General features: G+C 36.5%; 3 protein-coding genes across 3 annotated transcripts; all 3 read right to left on the bottom strand.

Moving 5' to 3' along the window:
- Nucleotides 1-195: 195 nt before the first annotated feature.
- Nucleotides 196-1,506, bottom strand: LOC141289183 (free fatty acid receptor 3). The gene has a single exon (XM_073821285.1). It carries the CDS (start codon nucleotides 1,388-1,390, stop codon nucleotides 359-361), a length of 1,032 nt encoding a protein of 343 aa, XP_073677386.1. The 5' UTR covers nucleotides 1,391-1,506; the 3' UTR covers nucleotides 196-358.
- Nucleotides 1,507-9,206: 7,700 nt separating this feature from the next.
- Nucleotides 9,207-15,668, bottom strand: tekt2 (tektin 2 (testicular)). Its single transcript, XM_073821273.1, has 9 exons — nucleotides 15,513-15,668; nucleotides 15,294-15,419; nucleotides 12,525-12,730; nucleotides 12,210-12,353; nucleotides 11,938-12,052; nucleotides 11,667-11,774; nucleotides 10,086-10,229; nucleotides 9,501-9,580; nucleotides 9,207-9,405 (listed from the first exon to the last, which is right to left on the bottom strand). The coding sequence occupies exons 1-9, from the start codon at nucleotides 15,666-15,668 to the stop codon at nucleotides 9,207-9,209; spliced, it is 1,278 nt and encodes a 425-aa protein (XP_073677374.1).
- Nucleotides 15,669-16,660: 992 nt separating this feature from the next.
- Nucleotides 16,661-19,966, bottom strand: olah (oleoyl-ACP hydrolase). The gene is made up of 7 exons (XM_073821329.1): nucleotides 19,595-19,966; nucleotides 19,287-19,420; nucleotides 19,022-19,160; nucleotides 17,931-18,030; nucleotides 17,444-17,613; nucleotides 17,259-17,341; nucleotides 16,661-17,131 (listed from the first exon to the last, which is right to left on the bottom strand). The coding sequence occupies exons 1-7, from the start codon at nucleotides 19,612-19,614 to the stop codon at nucleotides 16,989-16,991; spliced, it is 789 nt and encodes a 262-aa protein (XP_073677430.1). The 5' UTR covers nucleotides 19,615-19,966; the 3' UTR covers nucleotides 16,661-16,988.
- Between the last annotated feature and the right edge of the window lie 862 nt (nucleotides 19,967-20,828).

The raw sequence follows: 20,828 nt of genomic DNA, 5'->3' as shown, positions 1-20,828 counted from the left end.
CGTTCAAAATCGCATTCGATAATTATGGATACCCCCCCCCCCCCACGACGTTATATGTCCATCATCATCAAAATCATTCATGAAAATATCTCCTTTTGTCCTCAACAGAAAAAAAAAATTACATGTCCTCATACATGTTTGAAATGACTTGAGGGTGAGTAAATGCTGACAGAATATCATTTTTTGAGTGAATTATCCCTTTAAATGAATGTGCACATTCTCATCTGATATCTTTAACATCCACCAAAACATGATCTCACAAGGATGCTCATATCCTTCTGCTACATATGTCTGTTTGGGTGACTCACATTCAAAAGGTTAAAAAAATCCATGCTCAAAGTGTCTTGCCGAAGCCAAATCAGGTCACTTTTATAGATGAGTCTGCTTTGTTTGCGTTCGCCTTGTCGTCTTTAGATTCACCATGGCTTACTATTGACGCAGCCTGTGTCGTTGTTGTTTGAGGATTCCTGGAAGCCCTGTTGCATTGATTCTGATGCCACGACTTGCTTGATGCGTTCCTTCCTTTACGACACAATCTGTCCAACAAATCCCTCGGCGTCCATGGCGAAAGCATTAACATGACCACAGGCTCAAGAAATACATTGAAGGAGCAGGAAAGCATGGCTTCACTTCTCCACTCCACATTAGTGTTCAAGACAAAGCCCACCACGTGGGAAACATTGTAAGGTCCATAACAGACCACAAATACTACTAATGTGGAGAGTGCAATGGCTAAAACCCTTCTTTTCCCAACAGAGGGCAAAGAAGAGTGTCTGACAAGCACGAGGCAGCGCAGCGTGCAAAACGCTGACAAAACAAGTGGCAGCAGGAACAGCAGCAGCGCCATCTCCAGACGTATCGGCACTAGAACTTCCAGCTGTTCCTGTGTGAAGTTTTCATAGCATGCAGAGACATTGTCCTCTGATAAAGACACAAAATGGCCCCCTCCTTCGGCAGATAAAGCAAAACTCAAGTGTAATAGCACTATAGCCCACAAGACGGCACTCACCAGGCAAGAGGTACGTGCCCGGCGGTAGAGTTTATAAGTTATGGGATAGGCGATACTCAGATAACGGCCCACGACGACTGCTGTGAGGATCAAACTGCTACCGTAGACCGAAGAGAACAGAAAGAAGCTGTAAACAGGACAAACCAGAGCTGGAAGCATCCAACCTTGGAGCACAGTCTCTGCCACTTTGACTGGCATCCACAACACTAGAGCCAGGTTTGCCACGCACAGGTTAAGAGCGTAGACTACGTTGGGGGTGGCACCGTGTTTTCGAGCCTTACGGATGTACACAAAAAGCACAAGGAGGTTGCCGGGAAGTCCAAGCGAGAAGGTCAAGATGTAGACTAACAATGAGATGAAGCTGGATGCGGTCAACTCCATGTTTGACCAGTTTGTTGATTCGGAGCTGACCTAGATTAGCCTCTCCATTGGCTGTCAATATTCCCTCTATATTCCATTTGAAGGAATAGCTGTTCCTGGATCAAATAAAGTGCTGAACACTCTCCAATCTGTGTAAGGAAAAAACATGAAGACAATAAGGAAGTTCGTATTTGCACAAAAGTTCCTATTTATTTGGAAAAAAGGGGGCGTGGGAGGGGCGTTAGATGGGCGGATAGTGCATCTAAGAGCTTGAATTGGTCTGATATGAGGTAAAGGGATGGGTCCTTAATGCAGCAAGATGGCATTTATATGGTCACATGTTGCCTTATTTGCCCTTGGTGCACACGCTAGAGCAGGTCCCTTTAGTGAAATGATTCAGAATAATTGGGCTTTGCAGGAAGCTGAGCCCATCCAGCCGTGACTCTGTCACTTGAAATGAACTGGACGGTTAAGCTATTAAAGCTGTAAACTAGGAGTCTGTTTGGGGATGTCATTCAGGAAAGGCTATTGCATACAATGAATTAAACTGACGCTTTTATAGCGCCATGCAAAAAGCCTTAGGATTAGTTTATTAAGCATTACCATACTGGCTGTATATCATGTGTCATATACAGTATATATGGGCCATTTACAGAATTGGTACAAAGAAACATCTTTAAAAAATGTATTTTTCCACAAATTTTGTATGTATGGTACACACAAGGTACACATTTCTAATTGTGCAGTTAATTCTCATATTGTATTTTCAGAAAGTTTATGAATATTTGTCCTCTCCCTAAATTTGTAACTACTGAAACACAGTAATACTTTAATAAGAAGGGTTACATTGACCTATTAAGATTTTGCTTACATCAAATTGTAAAAAGATTTTTTTTTTTATTAAAAAGTTTTCAGAGGTAAATCAATATCAATTACAATTTTAACAATATTTCAAGTGTGATTTATGAGATTTGTTGTATTTTGAATCAATTTTTTCTTTGTGAAAGTCAAAAGGTTGATCATACTGATTCATTAGTTTGAATATACAGTCGTGGCCAAAAGTTTTGAGAATGACACAAATATTAGTTTTCACAAAGTTTGCTGCTAAACTGCTTTTAGATATTTGTTTCAGTTGTTTCTGTGATGTACTGAAATATAATTACAAGCACTTCATACGTTTCAAAGGCTTTTATCGACAATTACATGACATTTACGCAAAGAGTCAGTATTTGCAGTGTTGGCCCTTCTTTTTCAGGACCTCTGCAATTCGACTGGGCATGCTCTCAATCAACTTCTGGGCCAAATCCTGACTGATAGCAACCCATTCTTTCATAATCACTTCTTGGAGTTTGGAGTTGAAGATCTGGGGAGTTTCCAGGCCATGGACCCAAAATTTCAACGTTTTGGTCCCCGAGCCACTTAGTTATCACTTTTGCCTTATGGCACGGTGCTCCATCGTGCTGGAAAATGCATTGTTCTTCACCAAACTGTTGTTGGATTGTTGGAAGAAGTTGCTGTTGGAGGTTGTTTTGGTACCATTCTTTATTCATGGCTGTGTTTTTGGGCAAAATTGTGAGTGAGCCCACTCCCTTGGATGAGAAGCAACCCCACACATGAATGGTCTCAGGATGCTTTACTGTTGGCATGACACAGGACTGATGGTAGCGCTCACCTTTTCTTCTCCGGACAAGCCTTTTTCCAGATGCCCCAAACAATCGGAAAGAGGCTTCATCGGAGAATATGACTTTGCCCCAGTCCTCAGCAGTCCATTCGCCATACTTTTTGCAGAAGATCAATCTGTCCCTGGTGTTTTTTTTGGAGAGAAGTGGCTTCTTTGCTGCCCTTCTTGACACCAGGCCATCTTCCAAAAGTCTTGGCCTCACTGTGCGTGCAGATGCGCTCACACCTGCCTGCTGCCATTCCTGAGCAAGCTTTGCACTGGTGGCACTCTGATCCCGCAGCTGAATCTTCTTTAGGAGACTTTCTTGGATGCCCTGAAGCCTTCTTAACAAGAATTGAACCTCTTTCCTTGAAGTTCTTGATGATCCTATAAATTGTTGATTTAGGTGCAATCTTAGTAGCCACAATATCCTTGCCTGTGAAGCCATTTTTATGCAACACAATGATGGCTGCACGCGTTTCTTTGCAGGTCACCATGGTTAACAATGGAAGAACAATGATTTCAAGCATCACCCTCCTTTTAACATGTCAAGTCTGCCATTCTAACCCAATCAGCCTGACATAATGATCTCCAGCCTTGTGCTCGTCAACATTCTCACCTGAGTTAACAAGACGATTACTGAAATGATCTGAGCAGGCCCTTTAATGACAGCAATGAAATGCAGTGGAAAGTTTTTTTTTCAGGATTAAGTTGATTTTCATGGCAAATAAGGACTATGCAATTCATCTGATCACTCTTCATAACATTCTGGAGTATATGCAAATTGCTATTATAAAAACTTAAGCAGCAAGTTTTCCAATTTCCAATATTTATGTAATTCTCAAAACTTTTGGCCACGACTGTACATTGAACCAAACACTATCATATAATCTTTGATAATTCAGTATACCAACTTTATTTTTGGACAAATGCCATGTTTTAGTCATGGCTGCACATTTTCAATAGTGATAGTAATGTTTTGGTAGCGACCACATCACTAAAATCTTAAACCCACATACTGAAATACTACAAAAACATACTAAAATACTGAAAATGTGCATAACTGTATTAAAATTTTGTTTACTTCCCTTAAATAAAGGATTATTTGTTCCCTTTTGTCACTACCGAAACAGTGATGACATGTTTTGGTCGTGACTGTTTTAGCAGTAACAATTTTAGATACTTTTGAACCTAGCTTAAAGATGCTAATCAGCACATGGTTAGCTAGCACAGTTTTGAACAGTTGTGCACATACAAAAACTACATTATATGGAATAACATTCAAAAAACTGATGTCCGTTTTGGTGACACTCAAGGTAGTTACTCAGATTTTCAAATTTTTGAACACATCAGAATACCTCAAAATGATGTAGAAAGAGGGACACAAATATTTCCTGATCATAAATGTAGGGGTGTAGTTAAAATCAGTTTTAGGCAGAGGACCACAACATACACTGATTTGGTAGTGACATGAAAATGCAGGACACATTTACATAAATTGCAAAATTTACAACAACAACAACAACAACAACAAAAAAAAAAAAAGAAAAAAAAATTATATATATATATATATAGTTTATATTAAGCTTACTGATATTTAAAATGATATTGTGGGTTTCAATGGATAATAGAAGGATCTTAATAAACATCTAAGATTTGACACTTAAATGCTTTTTAAATGTGTTTTTTGGTTATGGGACAGCAGTTTGCACCACACCAATTAGAATGGCCCATATATCAGTATAAACATGAAAAGTAGAAACTGAATTAGTCACAAGGCATCACAAGAAAAGATAAATGCTTTAATAAAAGTCTAAAACCAGTCAATTTAGTATATTCTAAATAGGTTTATTATGTTTAAAAAAAAGACCAGCTCAAACCAAGCATGCCTAACACATCAAAGTATGTATTTAAACACACTGAGCATAAAAATCAAAGAAAAACAACATGCTTCAGCAACTGTGAACAACCTCAATTTTAGGTTTATAGGAACATTTATAAACAACACATATAACAACACCAAATGTAGCACCTTAGTTCTCATATAATGGCATTTAAATATATAGGTATCATACTCTTGTGACCAACCACGATTTGAACTCATATTTGACATGCATTTAATCTCATTAAATAATACCTTCCTCCTCAGTATTTAACTTAGATGCAAATAGTCCCATTTAGATACATTAGTGTAGCAGTTAACTTCAACAGAACTGATAAATCCTCAGCAATGAATGGGCATAGATTTTTGTGTCACCCATTCTTTTATCATGTTCATCACTGAGAGTCAAAGTCCAATCTAAATAGAGGCTTTCATACGACATTAGCTCCCCTTCCCACGCATAAAACAGAAATCTGTTGACAGATGGATTAACATTGCTGTAAAAGTCTGTGAAGACAAAAATGCCATTTAACAATATGACACAATGATCCACATGCAGGGTACAATGAGTCAAGGAAATAATCATTCAAACCTGTTAGTATGTTTTCATATTTAAGATGTTTGCTCCATTCTAGCTCATAAAATGTAGCTCATGAAATGCAATACTCGAAAACCATTACCACATCGAAAACACAACTGAGGCTGGTAAACAAATTTGAAAAATTCTGGAATCAAGAAAATACAATTTATTGTGCAATTAATAAATCAATGTATTTATTGTATTTTATTTAGTTCCCCCTTACTAGTTTCCACCCTTTCTCTTACCAATTAAATTGTCCATTTTTGCAGCTCAACTGAGATCGTGGTGCTAGCAACTCCAAGGCTCTAGGTTTAACATGCAAGTACTGATAAAATGCTTCCCTTAAACACACTGTAAGCCGCTTTGGATAAACATGTCTGCAAAACGTGCCTATCTACTGTACTTCCTCTTTATTACCTCACCATGAGTGGCCACACCAAGTTGGTAAATGTCACACTCACGTCATTTACTTATAAATGTGTATGGTCCTGTGTCAATATGTTCATTTACCGGACATCAAAAACGTGGACCAGGGTTGCCAAGTCCACAGTTTTCCTTTGGAATTGGGATACTTTTAAAATGTTGCCAAGGGTTGTTTTTTTATCTCCTCCCATAGGTTTAAAGTTTGACCTGTTGCATGAATTGTATCTGAAGTGCTTGTATTGAATATTTTAGCCAATTTATATTCTGCCCATGATAAAACTATGTTAGATGATGAGTTTTGTGTAGTCTCACGTAGCCAGACCTTTAGACTGATGGCAGAAGGTCTGGAAACCTTACGTTCTTTTTGTCCTGTGTCATTTTGTGGAAATGTCCCCACAAACAGACTATTTAAAGAGTCTATGCTGCAAACTTTACATATTTCACATATTTTTGAAAATCTACCGTTTAGTTGATCCTGATAAGCGCTCATAATTTTATTGTTTTTTAAAGAAGTCTCTTCTGCTCAACAAGCCTGCATTTATTTGATCTACAGCAAAAACAGTGACATTTTGATTTTTTCAAACTAATATAACGTTTTTTTTTTATTTATTTGAATATATTGTAAAATGTAATTAATTCCTGTGATCAAATAGCCTGGATAACGTCATGACAACGTCATGATTCGTGGTCTGGGAACCACATGTTCATTTTCTCGTATTTGAGGCGTGGTTTACGAATGCCCAGAGCCGTTTATTGGGCGCTACGAATGTCTATCAAATGCGCCTGTGCGTAGCTCATAGCCAATCGTTTCAATTATACCGGATGACGTATGTAGAGCCACAGAAATTCGACAAGGAAGAAGACGAAGAGTCAGAGAGTTGTGTGTACAACTAAATAACTAAACTGCACTATCTGAGGCTGCATCGAAAGATGGTAACATTTATAATGTTACAAAAGATTTCTATTTCAGATCATTAGTCTTCTTCTGAACTGAAAAAAATCAACTCCAATGTTTTAACATATAGTAATAATAAATGTTTTATTGAGCAGCATATCATAATATTAGAATGATTTCTGAAGGATCATGTGACTGGAGTAATGATGCTAATAATTCAGCTTTGAAATCACAGGACTAAATTACATTTTAAAATATATTCAAATAGAAATTAGCTATTTAGTAAAAATAGTGCTGTACTTTGGATCAAATAAATTGTCTTGGTGAGACTTAAAAAAAAAAGAAATTACAAATCTTACTGTCCAAAAACTTTTGACTGGTACTAGTGTATGTATGGGAGTGGCATATTTTGAGTTTCGATTTTGCGATTTTGGGCCAGTTTTGATCAGCCATTGAGCTAGTTTTTGTTTTGCAGACCTGGCAACCTTGTATTGGATTCAGAAGGAAGTTTTAAGTTGTGATTGCAACTTATTTCAAAAGAAGTAAAATTATATTTTCATGATATGACTACTTTAAATCTATTGAGACTAAAGGTGTGGTCACATTAGTGAAATTTTGTGGACAAAAAAAATCCATTGTAAATAGCATTGAAATGTATAAAGCACCACACATACCAGTCACTTTCAAACCAAGCACTTTCAACCTGAACATGAGAGAAATCTGCATGGGGAACATTTCTGCCCTCATGTGGAACTCCCGATCACGCAAATTCTTGTAGGAAAGACTGGATTTTGCTCATGAAACTTCACTATGCAACGCATCTCCTTAAAGGTGTAGTTTACCCAATGAAAATTAAAATTCTGTCATTAAAGGTGCCATAGAATGAAAAACTGTGTTTACCTAGGCATAGTTGAATAATAACAGTTCAGTACATGGACATGGCATACCATGAGTCTCAAACACCATCGTTTCCTCCTTCTTATATAAATCTAGTGTTTGCAAAGGACCACCGAAAAATAGGTCATTTCCAACATAACACCGACTATTATGCAATAGTCCCGATCGTTAATAGTTACGCCTCCAACATTTGCATCGCCCAATCATCAGTAACGTCAGTACATCAGTAAAATAAGGCAAGCCACTGAAGGGACACCGTTAGCTTAATGCTAGCCTGTTACATTGCAGTACAAAAGATTTCACTTACCACATAAACAGAGAGATGACTGCACTGATGATGGCGAATGATGGAGAAATAACTGCACTGATGATGGCGAATGATTTACAGATCCCGAGTATCACTGACAAGCAGCTGAACTTGTGTGGTAAGTAAGCACTCCCTCTTCATTATAACTTTACACAGAGCACATGCGATCACAGTAATGAGAGTAAAATGTCGGCGATTCAAAACGGCAGATTCAACAAACCACCTATTAAAAGCAGAGAGAGCTCCTAATTAAATATATATTTTTATCCATGTGCCAGCTATAGAGATGAGCAGCTCTGTGAAACAGCCAATCAGAGCAGAGCTCATTAATATTCATGAAGCTTCCAAATAAGGCAATAACAGAGCATTTTATTCTAGGGACAAATCCTAGGGTTGTAAATGGACCTGTAAAACCGTTTCTGGAGAATTTTTGCCCTTTCCTATGCCATATACCTTCTATGTAGATATCAGAGAACAATTTAAAATATTGTATAAATGCATTCTATGGCACCTTTAATTGCTTACCCTCATGTCACTCCAAACTCGTAAGACCTTTGTTCTTCTTCAGAGCACAAATTAAGATATTTGTGATGACATCCGAGAGCTCTCTGACCCTCCATAGATAGCAAGGGTCCTACCACGTTCAAGGTCCAGAAAGGTACCAAGAACATCAACAAAATAGTCCATGAGACATTAGTGGTTTAACCGTAATTTTATAAAGCTACGAGAATACTTTTTGTTGTGCAAAAATACGAAAAAAAAAACAACTTTATTTAACGGTTCTTCTCCTGTGCATCATCCTAGCACCATTTTGGACAGTACCACGACGCATGTGCATGCTTTCCTCCTTCCTGACGTGAAGAGAAGAATTGTTGAATAATTGTTGTGCAAAAAAAGTATTCTCGTAGCTTCATAAAATTACGGATGAACCACTGATGTCACATGGTCTCTTTTGTTGATGTTCTTGGTACCTTTCTAGACCTTAAACGTGGTAGGACCCTTGCTGTCTATGGAGGGTCAGAAAGCTTTCGGAATTCATAAAAAATCTCTTTGTGTTTACAGAACACTGCATTTGTGTTCTGAAGATGAACAAAGGCCTTACGGAACAACATGAGGGTGAATAATTAATGATAGAATTTTCATTTTTGGGTAAACTATACCTTTAAGTACGTAGTAAGAATCAGCATGTCAACTCAAGCGAGCTCCAGTTTGTGTCTGCCACTAGAGTTGGTGAGAGGCACCACAGCTGAAGCCAGACCCTCAGTCTGGACCCCCAGAGTCAGGCGCTGACGGGTCTGGCTGTTGCGCTGCTCCAGTGACAGGGCATCCTGCTTACGAGACAGATCCTCTATCATTTGAGCTTCATGCTGTTTCAGAGACTGCAGAGAGTGCCTGGCAATCAAAAGTGCTCACAGGTCAGATTCTATTTGAATTTGCATTATTCATATATAGTAGAAGAAGGAATTGAATTAAAACAGTGGACTCACTGGGCCTGTGCTAGCTTCTGTTTCAGTGCTAGGATGGTGGCTTCCAGTTGCTTGGCCTCATCCACCAAACCAAACTGCACCTGAGAGTAATGGGTTAAGAGATAACCAATCAAAACACAACAGATTAAAATGGATTGTGTTTGTTTTTCGCTGGATGACACCAACTAAAACAAAGGTCATGCATCTCTTTGTTTGCTGATGACATAAGGCATCATTACATTTATTGTTGTTTGGCAAAATCCAATTTTAATCCAACTTATTTTTATCGTAAGAGTCTATGTGGCTACTTGTAACTTGAATGTACAAGGTTTTGAGTGTCAGTTGCTTTAAAAACAATCCATTATGCTGCTTGATATTGCATACTTGTTTTTGTTTCATATGTTATGTTTACGAATGTTAAAAATAGGTTCAAGTTCATCTTGTGATTCAAGACGTTGACCAAAGAAAAGCTGTTGCATACATCTTCACACAACTGACAACAGACCGTAGACCTTTTTTGCCTTCAATATTAAATGCAATACTACATTTTGCTAATGTGACAGCACTTTTTATGCAAGTTACCAGTAAACTAGTTGGAGAGTTTACCTCATCTCGGCACAAGTCCATGCCAGGCCTCTTGGTCCTGTTCTCTAGACGGGTGTGGACCAGCTTTAAAGGAGCCGTCTTGGCCTGCATGTCCTCCTCTAGGCCACATATGTCCTTCTCCAGCTCAGCAATCTCTTCTTGAGTCTGAAAGATATTGGTGCACATACTACAATTAAATCCATTACCACATGGCAGTGTGGAATACTACCTTTTGATTGGTCAATTGCCGCGTTCTTGTTTCAGATATGGTTGAAGTCAAAAGTTTACATACACCTTGCAGAATGTCCAAAATGGTAATTATTTGACCAAAATAAGAGGGATCATACAAAATGCCCTGAATAAGATATTTCACATAAAAGACGTTTACATATGGCCCACATGAGAAAATAATAGTTCAATTTATAAAAATGATTGTTCAAAAGTTTACATACACTTGATTCTTAATACTGTGTTGCTATCTGAATGATCCACAGCTGTTTTTTTGTTTGTTTGTTTGTTTGTTTAATGAGAGTTTATGAGTCCCTTGTTTGCCCTGAACAGTTAAACTGCCCGCTGTTCTTCAGAAAAATCCTTCAGGTCCTACAAATACTTTGGTCTTTCAGCATTTTTGTTTATTTGAACTCTTTTCAACAATGACTGTATAATTTTGAGATCCATCTTTTCACACTGAGGACAACTGAGGGACTCATTTGCAACTATTACAGAAGGTTCAAATGCTCACCGATGCTTCAGAAGGAAACACAATGCATTATGAGCTGGGAGGTGAAAACTTTTTGAATTTGAAGATCAGGGTAAATTTAACTTATTGTCTTCTGGGAAAAATGTAGCTTCTGAAGGGCAGTACTAAATGTAAAAAAAAAAAAAAAAGATGATGTTTAGGCAAAATAAGAAAAATGTACACATTTTCATTCTGTTCAAAAGTTTACACACCTGGCTATTAATACATCCTGTTTTCTTCTGGAGCATCAGTGAGTGTTTGAACCTTCTGTGATAGTTGCATACGAGTCCCTCAGTTGTCCTCACAGTAAAATCACACAGTCATTGTTGGAAAGGGTTCAAATACACAAAAATGAAAAAACAATGAATTTGAAACTGAAGAACAGCAGGCAGTTTAACTGTTCAGGACAGACAAGGGACTCATAAACAACATCACAAAAAACAACACCGTATTAAGGGTCATTTTTATAAATTCAGCTATTATTTTCTCTTGTAGACTGTATGTAATTGTACTGAATAAAAAATAACATGCATTTTGTATGATCCCTCTTATTTTGGTAAAATAATTAACATAGTCCCTAACAACCACTGTGCTAGTATCAGTCCACAGTCTGTTTCACACATAATCAAATAACATACACCCAAAGCAAAGTCCATGTATTGATTTTTTTGGTGGGAAGTCATATAATAGGAGGATATTTTGCAGTCAGCTGGTCAATATAGCAAAATAGAACCCTTCAGGATGACACTTTTACACCTCATTTGATCACCTTGTGGAGGAATAATATTTTTAACAGTTTTATTAGATATTCAAAAACACCATAATTATATTTCAAAACGGGGAGAATAAAGAAGAAGCCTTACAGTTTTTAGCTGCCACTGCATTTCATGATAGGCCTGTTCCTCGCGGTGAGTTCGCTTACGGAGAGCAAACTCCACTGCCATTCTTTGGGCCTCTAGCTCATTCTGCACCTAAAAGAGAAGGTGTATATGGTGAATGGATATCATACTGAATCCTGTTACAGTGTTCAACTGCAAGTCATTTTGAACATCTCAAAAAAGTTCCTTAAATATTTTAAAAAGCTTTTTACTACACTAAATGATTCACTTTAAATCGATACACTAGTTGTGGCACCTGCGCTCTTGTGATGCTATTGTTCTCTCTTATCTGCACAGAGGCCTGCATCTCTTCTTTAGCTCGGGTAATATTGTATCGGCTGAACTGCTCCCACTGCTGAGGAGTTGTGGAACTGCAAACATAATTCAAAGATATCATTCATTACCATAAAAGGTTGACATTGTCATAAAATTTGGTTTAAAATAGGGTCCCTTCACAAAACTTGGCCTATAATATATTCTGGATGTTAAATTAATATTATATATAGATAAATGCACTCATAAGCTCACCCGGGGGGCACTCTTGTGGGGTTGGGCTTCAGGGAGATCTCAGGTGACCGTATAGTGAGAGACAAGCACGACATGTCCACATCAAGGGCCTCTACTTTATCCTGAAGGTCAATTGTTAGTTGTTGCCGTGCTTCCTGTAAGCGACTAAGAACATATGCCGAGATTATCAACCACTTAATCTTTATCATATCAACAGGTAAAAGTCAAGTGAGATATGATGTATATTTTGTTTAAGCTTCATTGTCATCCAGAATAAACAAAGCAGATTGCTATTTAATGGTTCAAACCAATTCATGTCCATCTGAATGTACTTACCACAGCTGTTCAAAGGCCTGATCGATGCACTGCTGAAGGACTCGTTGTGATCCATCAATCACCTCTACTTCCTTCTTCAGTTCAGCTTCTACAGGGTCACTGACCAGCTCCTTACCACGACGACCTTCTCTGAGGTTCAAGCACTCCGCAGTGACTTCAAGAGGAAGAACAGTGGCAGCAAGGGCTCGTTCCGTCTCCTCCTTAGACTTAGGAATGTTTTATGGGTTCATGAATACATTTAAGGTGAAATTTTTTTCACTATAAAAATTGTTTTTTTAAAGTTGTAATTAACACAAAGATGATTTATGGAGGCTCGTTTCACCCATGGAATAAAAAAGGTAATTGTGACTTTATATCTTACATTTCTGAGGTTTTTCCTCACAATTCTCAGAATTCAGAAAATATAAGTCTGAACTGTGAGATATAAAGTCGCAACTTGGAAGAAAAGAGATGTGATTATATTCAGTGGCGGGGAAAAAACAGAATTGCAAGATATGAACTCAAAATTGTGCTATAGTCTTTTGGGTATATTTGGCCACATCCCTTATTTAAATGATCATGTTATAGCTACCCAAAGGTTAAAATTCAACATTGTTTGATAATTATTGATCTAGAGAGTCGAGAATTGTACTGCACTGGTTTTATTGAGGTGAAGCGAAAAACCTAGGACTAGTTTGCAAAAGTAGTTTTTTAATATAATTGAGAATATTTAATAAACAATTTAATTGACAGCAGTGGTTCTTCAGGCAAAGTTGCTCAGTATGAGGAGATCTATTAAATTATATGCATATTGTTTTGATATGTGAAACACTAGAGGCGTAAAACTCATTAGCGCCAACAAGTGGCTGATTTCTTTTAAAATTCTTACAGACCACAAAGTTTAGTTCCGATTGGCCTTCGTTAACCTTTTTAAATTGGTGTTCAAACTTTATTGGCCAATGGATACCATGTTTTGGAGATACGTGAATGTCCTCATAGACAACGACACAGCAAACAAATTTTCACTTGTACAAATGGCTGCATAGTTATAGATGTTTTTGTTTTTTTCCATCTTATAGCGCCACCAATAGGCCACATTTAGAACATTTTGGCGCCTTTTACTTTTTTTTTTTTTTTTTACTTTTTTATTATTGATAATCAGACTCCATAGAACATTTCTGCGTTGGTCGGTTCTGATCTGGCAAAAAAAACTAGGATTAGTTTGCAAAAGTAGGTTGTGGATATAATTCAAAATGGCAGAAAAACCTGACTTCCAGGAACGAATCTGTTGGTAGCAGTTTTGTTTGGTTTTTCCTCACAATTCTTAAAATTCTAAGAGGAGAAGTCTAAATAGTGAGAAATAAAGTCGCAACTGTGCAGGAAAAAAGTTGCGGTTTATATTTAGCTTATATTGTGAGATGTACTCGAACTTGTGAGGGGAAATATTTGGAAAAAGTTGCGGTTTATATTTAGCTTATATTGTGAGATGTACTCGAACTTGTGAGGGGAAAAAAGTAAATTCTGAGTTTATATTTTGCAATATTGTCTTTTTCTCAGAATTGTGAGAAATTATGTAATATATATGTACACCCAGAATTTTTTTAAATACCCATTTTATTTTATTTTGTGGTGGAAATGGGCTTCCATAATTATTGGGTTATGTTTTACAGTGTTTTATAATTAACTTAGGATTGTCAGATACTTAAAGCCACTGTATGTAGTGTTTGTGTATTTTAGCGTCTTTGATTCCTATTTTGCTATCGTAAACATACTGCTGTGACTGTCAGACGTTTTTCTTCAAAGCGAAAGTAAGCCTATGGGTGATACTTCCGGTTCATTATCCGTTAACTTATAGGGAAATAACGAGAACAATAACAAAGTGCAGTAAACGGTGGGACTTTTTGCATTACAAACCAGTGTGCTCATAATTAAGATAATACATTTAAATAATATGGTAAGACCATAGACTGTAAAAAATATGGACGTAGTGTCCGTGACGTCACCCATAGGTTTCTGAAGAGCGATTTTGAAGCCTATAGTAGGCGGGAGTCGGCCGTCGCCATCCTGGAATCGCTCCATCGCACGTCACTCAGGATAATTGAAAATGGGCAAAAAGGCGGGACGTGGGTGGAGCTGGTTGCTGAAACCACACCCACCTAGCGCGACAGTGGTAACAGCAGCGGCAATCCCCGTCACTCAAGTGGCCACGCCCTAATTATGCAGAACTTTAAGGCTTAATATAACTTAAACGGATGAGTTATAAAAAAAATTCACCCCCCTCACAGTTGACATGAAGGGCAAAACTAGCTATATAGACCAAAACCACTTTTTTGTACCAGGCTGTAAACATACTTTTTTCTGCTGTAAAGTTGGGCATTTTAACATGGGGAGTCAATGGGATTGACTCTCTTCTGCAGCCAGTCTCTAGCGGCCAGTCGATGAATTGCAGTTTAAGTCACTTCCGTGTTGATTTCAATAGAGAGCGCTAGAGGTTGCCGCTTGGGTAAGACACGCCAATTTGAAATATCAAGAAGCAAAACCAGCTGTTTTGTACAGCTAAAAATAGCTGGAGGCAGATGAGAGGGAAGCCAGACTGTGTTTTTTTTTTACAAATTTACAAGTGGCCACGCCCACTCTTAAGGGAAGAAAAATGTGGATAAGCTCATTTGTAAAGCCTTCTGCTCTTTTAGAGGAATTTCATATCTGCATATTTCAAGGTAAAAAAAAATGCATACCGTTGCTTTGAGAAAACGCAAAGAGATGGAAAAATATTTTTATGGACTCATTCACCAGAGTAAGTGCGTCCATTTCTGCATCTACTTGCTGCGCGCAAGCGTTCAGATTCTCCTTCCAGTGCGTGACGTCATTGATCTTGTTACTCAGTCGCCGGCTGCTGTCATACTCATCCCAGTTTGTCTGATGGGATGACAGTAACAACAAAAGATTGGTTAATTAGTGGTACTCGCTCTTTACCCTGTCAAACAAGTCCCGAACTACCCTTATAATCACCTTATTTGTCGTCTCATTACGCAAAGTTCTTCCTTCCTGGCGTATGTCATGTGAAATATTGCGCTTGTACTCAGCAGTGTCTGATATCTGTTTATTATTGGTCGCCCAGTCAGATACACTGTAACGCAAGCCTGGCTTCGAGCTTAGGGTTGCCATGTTTGCTGGTAGAAACAAAATGTCAATTAAAGACAAAAAAGTAGTTCTGGTAAACAGGGAAATGGTTAACCATCTGATTTGAAATTAAGGCTGTGTTTGTGTTTTATCACTCTGATTCACTCTGACGTCAAATATATTAATTAAACATCTTTTATTATTATTATTATTATTGGACATATAGTCAACCTATCAGTAATGCTTCTTAAATTCACTCTGGTAATGTAAACTTCTCTTTTCTGTATTTTAGGAAGCATTATATTAAGAATTACATTTTTTAGTAATGTATTTGATGCATAAATAATCAGAATGATAAGAGGCAAACAAATAATTATGACAGAGCAAGCAATGGCACTCGGATTTTTGACGTGACATTTCGAGAAAATACTATAATCTACTTTTACTTATTCCTTTTCTTTATCTTGTATTTCCCATATATTTCATGACCTCGTAATTGAGAGGCTACATTGAATATTTGTACTTTTATAAAAGGATTTGTCACACAGCAGCGTTTTATAAGTCTGTAGTTAAATGTAAAGTTTGTAAACCACCAAAAACATTAATTTGACTTACCGAAACTGATGTAACTTTCAGATGTGTTGTCAGTCGGCTGTTGTGAGTCCAGCAGTAAACACAGTTAGGGTCTCATGGTAACGGGGCGACGCAACAGCTCATTCAATAATTTATACAGCATAGCAACACTCAACAATTACTCATTCACTGAAACGTTTCATCATTTGACCGTGGCATCTCTCCATGAGCACTCTTCTCAGCTCTTGGACGTAATTGATGCTTTTGTTGAATCGCATTTCAAATCCGAAAATCACTTGGGGTGGGACCAATTTGGCTTTGTCTAAAGTTGATCACCTTAAACACCCTAGAAATCTCACAGCAACGTTTAAAAACCACTCAAAACAGATTAGAAATGTTGTGGCAAATGCCCATTGTTAGCACTTTTAACATGTACAAATTTCTTTTAAAAAATCCCTCCTTCATTCAACCATTCAGTGTGTTTTATTAAAGTTAGTTTAGCTATATATATTTTACAGCTTTGGAGATGATTAGGCTACTTGATCATGTTTTATCCTCTAAAATTATTTGTATACATCTATTAATGTTTATTGGTCAAAATAGGTCATGAATAATTCAGTACACAATTATTTTTTTAAATTCATTACTTGGTTTTACCTTATGTGTCTATTCTGATATATTTCTAACAGTCACAAGAAAATGTGTTCCCTCAGTTGATATGAATTAGGATAATGCATTTGTTGTTACATCATAAACGTATCATGTTTGCAGTTAAAATGAAAGACAGAGTTTCTATAGATAGTCCATTTCTGCTGTTTCAAGATGTTTTGTGATGTGGTCCAGTATGTATTTTTCATTTGCTTCTTCTTTCAAGTAAAAATGAGATCCAGGAAGCATCTGCACAGTGAAGTCACCACTTGTCATGTCCTTCCAAGCTGTAAAACAACAGACACAATACATAAACATAAAATTAAAGCTTGTAAATGATGACCTAAAAAAGCTTGTTTATTCTAGGTTTACAAGAAACCATTTCAAATTGAACTATTTATTTGTCAGAGTCACCTTGTAAGTCATGGGGTACATCCTCTTTTCCATCAAAGCATGATACTGGACATGACAGGAAGGGCGTTGATGGTCTGCTACATCTGCCAGACATATTGTATTATATGCAAGTTTGTTTCATGCCACATATATTGGTTTTCTTATCCTAGGAAAGACACTGAAGTCTGTTTCTTTTCTGAACCCACCTATAGTTGTCCACTACACAGAGGTCTGCTTTCAATGCAGGTAAGAAGAGTTTGGCGAGCTCAGCATTGGCCAGTAACTCTGGTGGTGTGCCTCCAATAGAAGTCACCCACACAAGAAACTCTTGATCTGACAGATTGCTTCTTCTTGGTGCCTGCAGTCTTGCTTCAGACTTATAGAAAAGTCAATCATTATATGTTTGAATATATTTATATGTACAAGTATAGTCTTTTTTTTCTTTTTAATAAACAAAAATATCTCACCTTTGCAAAAAAATAAACCAAAGCACATAAGATGGAAATACCACTTATATGTAGTCCATCATTTTTGGGGTATTTAAAGATACTGTGTAAAATATGTGGGAAGATCATACTCTGTGTTTGTTTTCATGTGACAAATGCTTCTGGCTGTGTTTGTTTTCATGTGACAAATGCTTCTGGCTGTTTACAGTTGACAGATATGACAACATACAGAACAGATCACACTTACATAGGGTGCAGATGCTCCAGAGAGAAACACGTGGATTGGCTCAAGGTTGTAGACCTTCTTTACATGCTCGGCAAAAGCAAAGCAGGTCATAGCTCCAAAACTGCGGAAGTTGCAAATGAACAGGTATTTATTTATTTATATAAAAAGGTATACATTTGCCTGTTATATTGACACATCAGTGTATACAATACCCGTTAAAAGATTTTTAATGTTTTTTTAAAGAAGTCTCTTCTGCTCACCAAGCCTGCATTTATTTGATCCAAAATAAAGCAAAAACTACAATTTTGAAATATTTTTACTATTTAAAATAACAGTTTTCTATTTGAATATATTTGAAAATGTAATTTATTCCTGTGATTTTAAAGCTGAATTTGTAGCATCATTACTCCAGTCACATGATCCTTCAGAAATCATTCTAATATTCTGATTGCTGCTCAAAAACATTGATTATTATTATTATATTGAAAACAGCTGAGTAGAATTTTTTCAGGTTTCTTTGAAAGAGTAGAAAGTTCAGAAGAACAGCATTTATCTGACATAGAAGATCTTTTGTAACATTATTAATGTCTTTATCATCTCTTTTGGTCAATTTAAAGCATACTTGCTAAATAAAAGTATTAATTTCTTTTCTTCCCCCCCCCCCCCAAAAAATAAAACTGACTTTAAGCTTTTGAATAGTAGTTACAAAAGCTTTTTATGTCATATAAATGCTAATCTTTGGATCTTTCTATTCATCAAAGAATCCTGAAAAAAATGTACTCAACTGTTAAAAATTGATAATTAAAAAAAAAAAAAAAAATTTGGACAGCAAATCAGCATATTAGAATGATTTCTAAGAGATCATGTGGCACTGAAGCTAGAGTAATGATGCTGAAAATTAAGCTTTGATCACAGGAATAAATTACATTTTGAAATATATTCTAATAGAAAGCAGTTATTTTAAATAGTACAAATATTTTACCATATATATTTTACAATATATAACTTCTGCTGTATTTTGGGCCGTAGTGTATATAATTTAAAACCATATAAATTTATATATACTTTTTAAAACCTGTCATTCCCGTTACTTTAGCAGAGGTTTCACAAACCTATGTCCGAAGAGTGCAAATGGCTTTTCTTTGAGATGTGGAAGAAGCACACTCATGACCTCTTCAATGATTTGCTGCATATTTTTAAAAAATGGCTCCTTGGCTCTCCCTTCTCTACCTGGTAGTCGAACTGAGTACACTGAAAATAAATGAACAATTAAATTAAGCTAAAAAATAAATGTACTTGATACAATGAATGTAAAAAAAAATGCAATAATATTGATATTACATTTGTTTGATTGTTTGTTTTTAGTAGGGGAGTTACCTTCAATAGAGTTGTTGAGAGTTTTTGCCCAGCGAGCATAATGAATAGAGCCTCCACCTGCCCAGGGAAAACAGATGAGACGGACCGAAGCATCTGGGCGCTTGTTGAAACAGGTTATGACTTTATCCATTCCTCTGAAACATTATGACATGAATTAAGAATAACTGATCCTAGACAAAACTGTCAATTCATAAAATACCTGTAGGAGTTGATAGTCTGATCAGTACCTATGCACTGATACCACATATGAAAGATTAGAAAAGAAACATGAAAAGTAATTGAATGTACCCTGCTGTACTTCTGTTTACCTGGAGAGAATATTCCACATGATAGTGAGGGAAAAAAAGTTTGAGTTATTGATCTCAATACTTGTTTAGCTGAATTTTAGCTTAATTAATCAGATGTATAACAGAATCAAATCTTAATATAGTAGCACATATAAATCGGTTTGAGCTCTTTGTTGCTCATCAACTTTCTGGCGTACATTCACGACTTTATGCAGCTGGTTATTTACATATGTTCAATATGTAAGCCATTGATTTGTGCCCAAACGATTAAATCTTTTATATGGGATTATTTAAAAACAGATTAATCAATTTAGATTAATTGATATTTCAGTTTTAAACCATAGAAATTACATCAACATGACAAAAAGATTAATCAAAACCACCAGATACTGTTCTCACGTTTATAGTGCAGAATATATCCTGTACAATCTTCTTCTTTGGTAATGACATACAAGCCAAGCACACTGCTGCCATCTGTAGATCACAGTTTGCAGTAAAGTGCTTGTATTAAAAGAATTTTCTACCTGTTTTGCAGTGGGGGGTTTTACACAATTTACAAAACAAAAATGTAAGAAATTGCCACGAAGGTGAGCACTAAATGTGATAAAAAGAGAGCTACTTAAACTTCCACTAGATAGATAGATAGATAGATAGATAGATAGATAGATAGATAGATAGATAGATAGATAGATAGATAGATAGATAGATATCCATTTACATGTGGATATTATAACATTGCAAATTAACACATTGGAGGATTTGTTCTTGTAAAACAATGGGAGGAATATTATAATTTACTGATTTAAATCAATTATAATAAAAAATATACATAATAGAATTTTTTTTTCTTCATAATAAAAAATCATAGAGAGTTAATGTCATGTTCTTAAACTACTCATTAATTAACAATCAAAGGCGGATCAAGTAAATGACATTATGTTAGGAAGTGACGGTGTTTCCTGCGTTTGGTATTTCCTGTGGGTCTCCCTGATTCAGTGATGCCAAATCCGTGTTTTTTAAATTTTAGGGATTATTTTTTGCTTATAAATATAGGCGATTTGTGGTTTGGTGATTTTTCAGTTTTAAATTTTCGCAAAACATAAATAAACTTTAGACTTAAAAATAACTATATTAGACTGATTTTGAATATGCAAGTCGCATATTCCGAGTTAGTTCAAGCAGACCAACTTGCTTAATTTGAACAGACCTGGCAACACACCCTGACTGTACAGAGATGGTAAACCCAAGGCAAACC

Source organism: Garra rufa, chromosome 17 (assembly GCF_049309525.1).
Source record: "Garra rufa chromosome 17, GarRuf1.0, whole genome shotgun sequence".
NCBI lineage: Eukaryota > Metazoa > Chordata > Actinopteri > Cypriniformes > Cyprinidae > Garra > Garra rufa.
The sequence above is the reverse complement of the archived record's forward strand: the minus strand, read 5'-3'. Positions and strand labels throughout refer to the sequence as shown.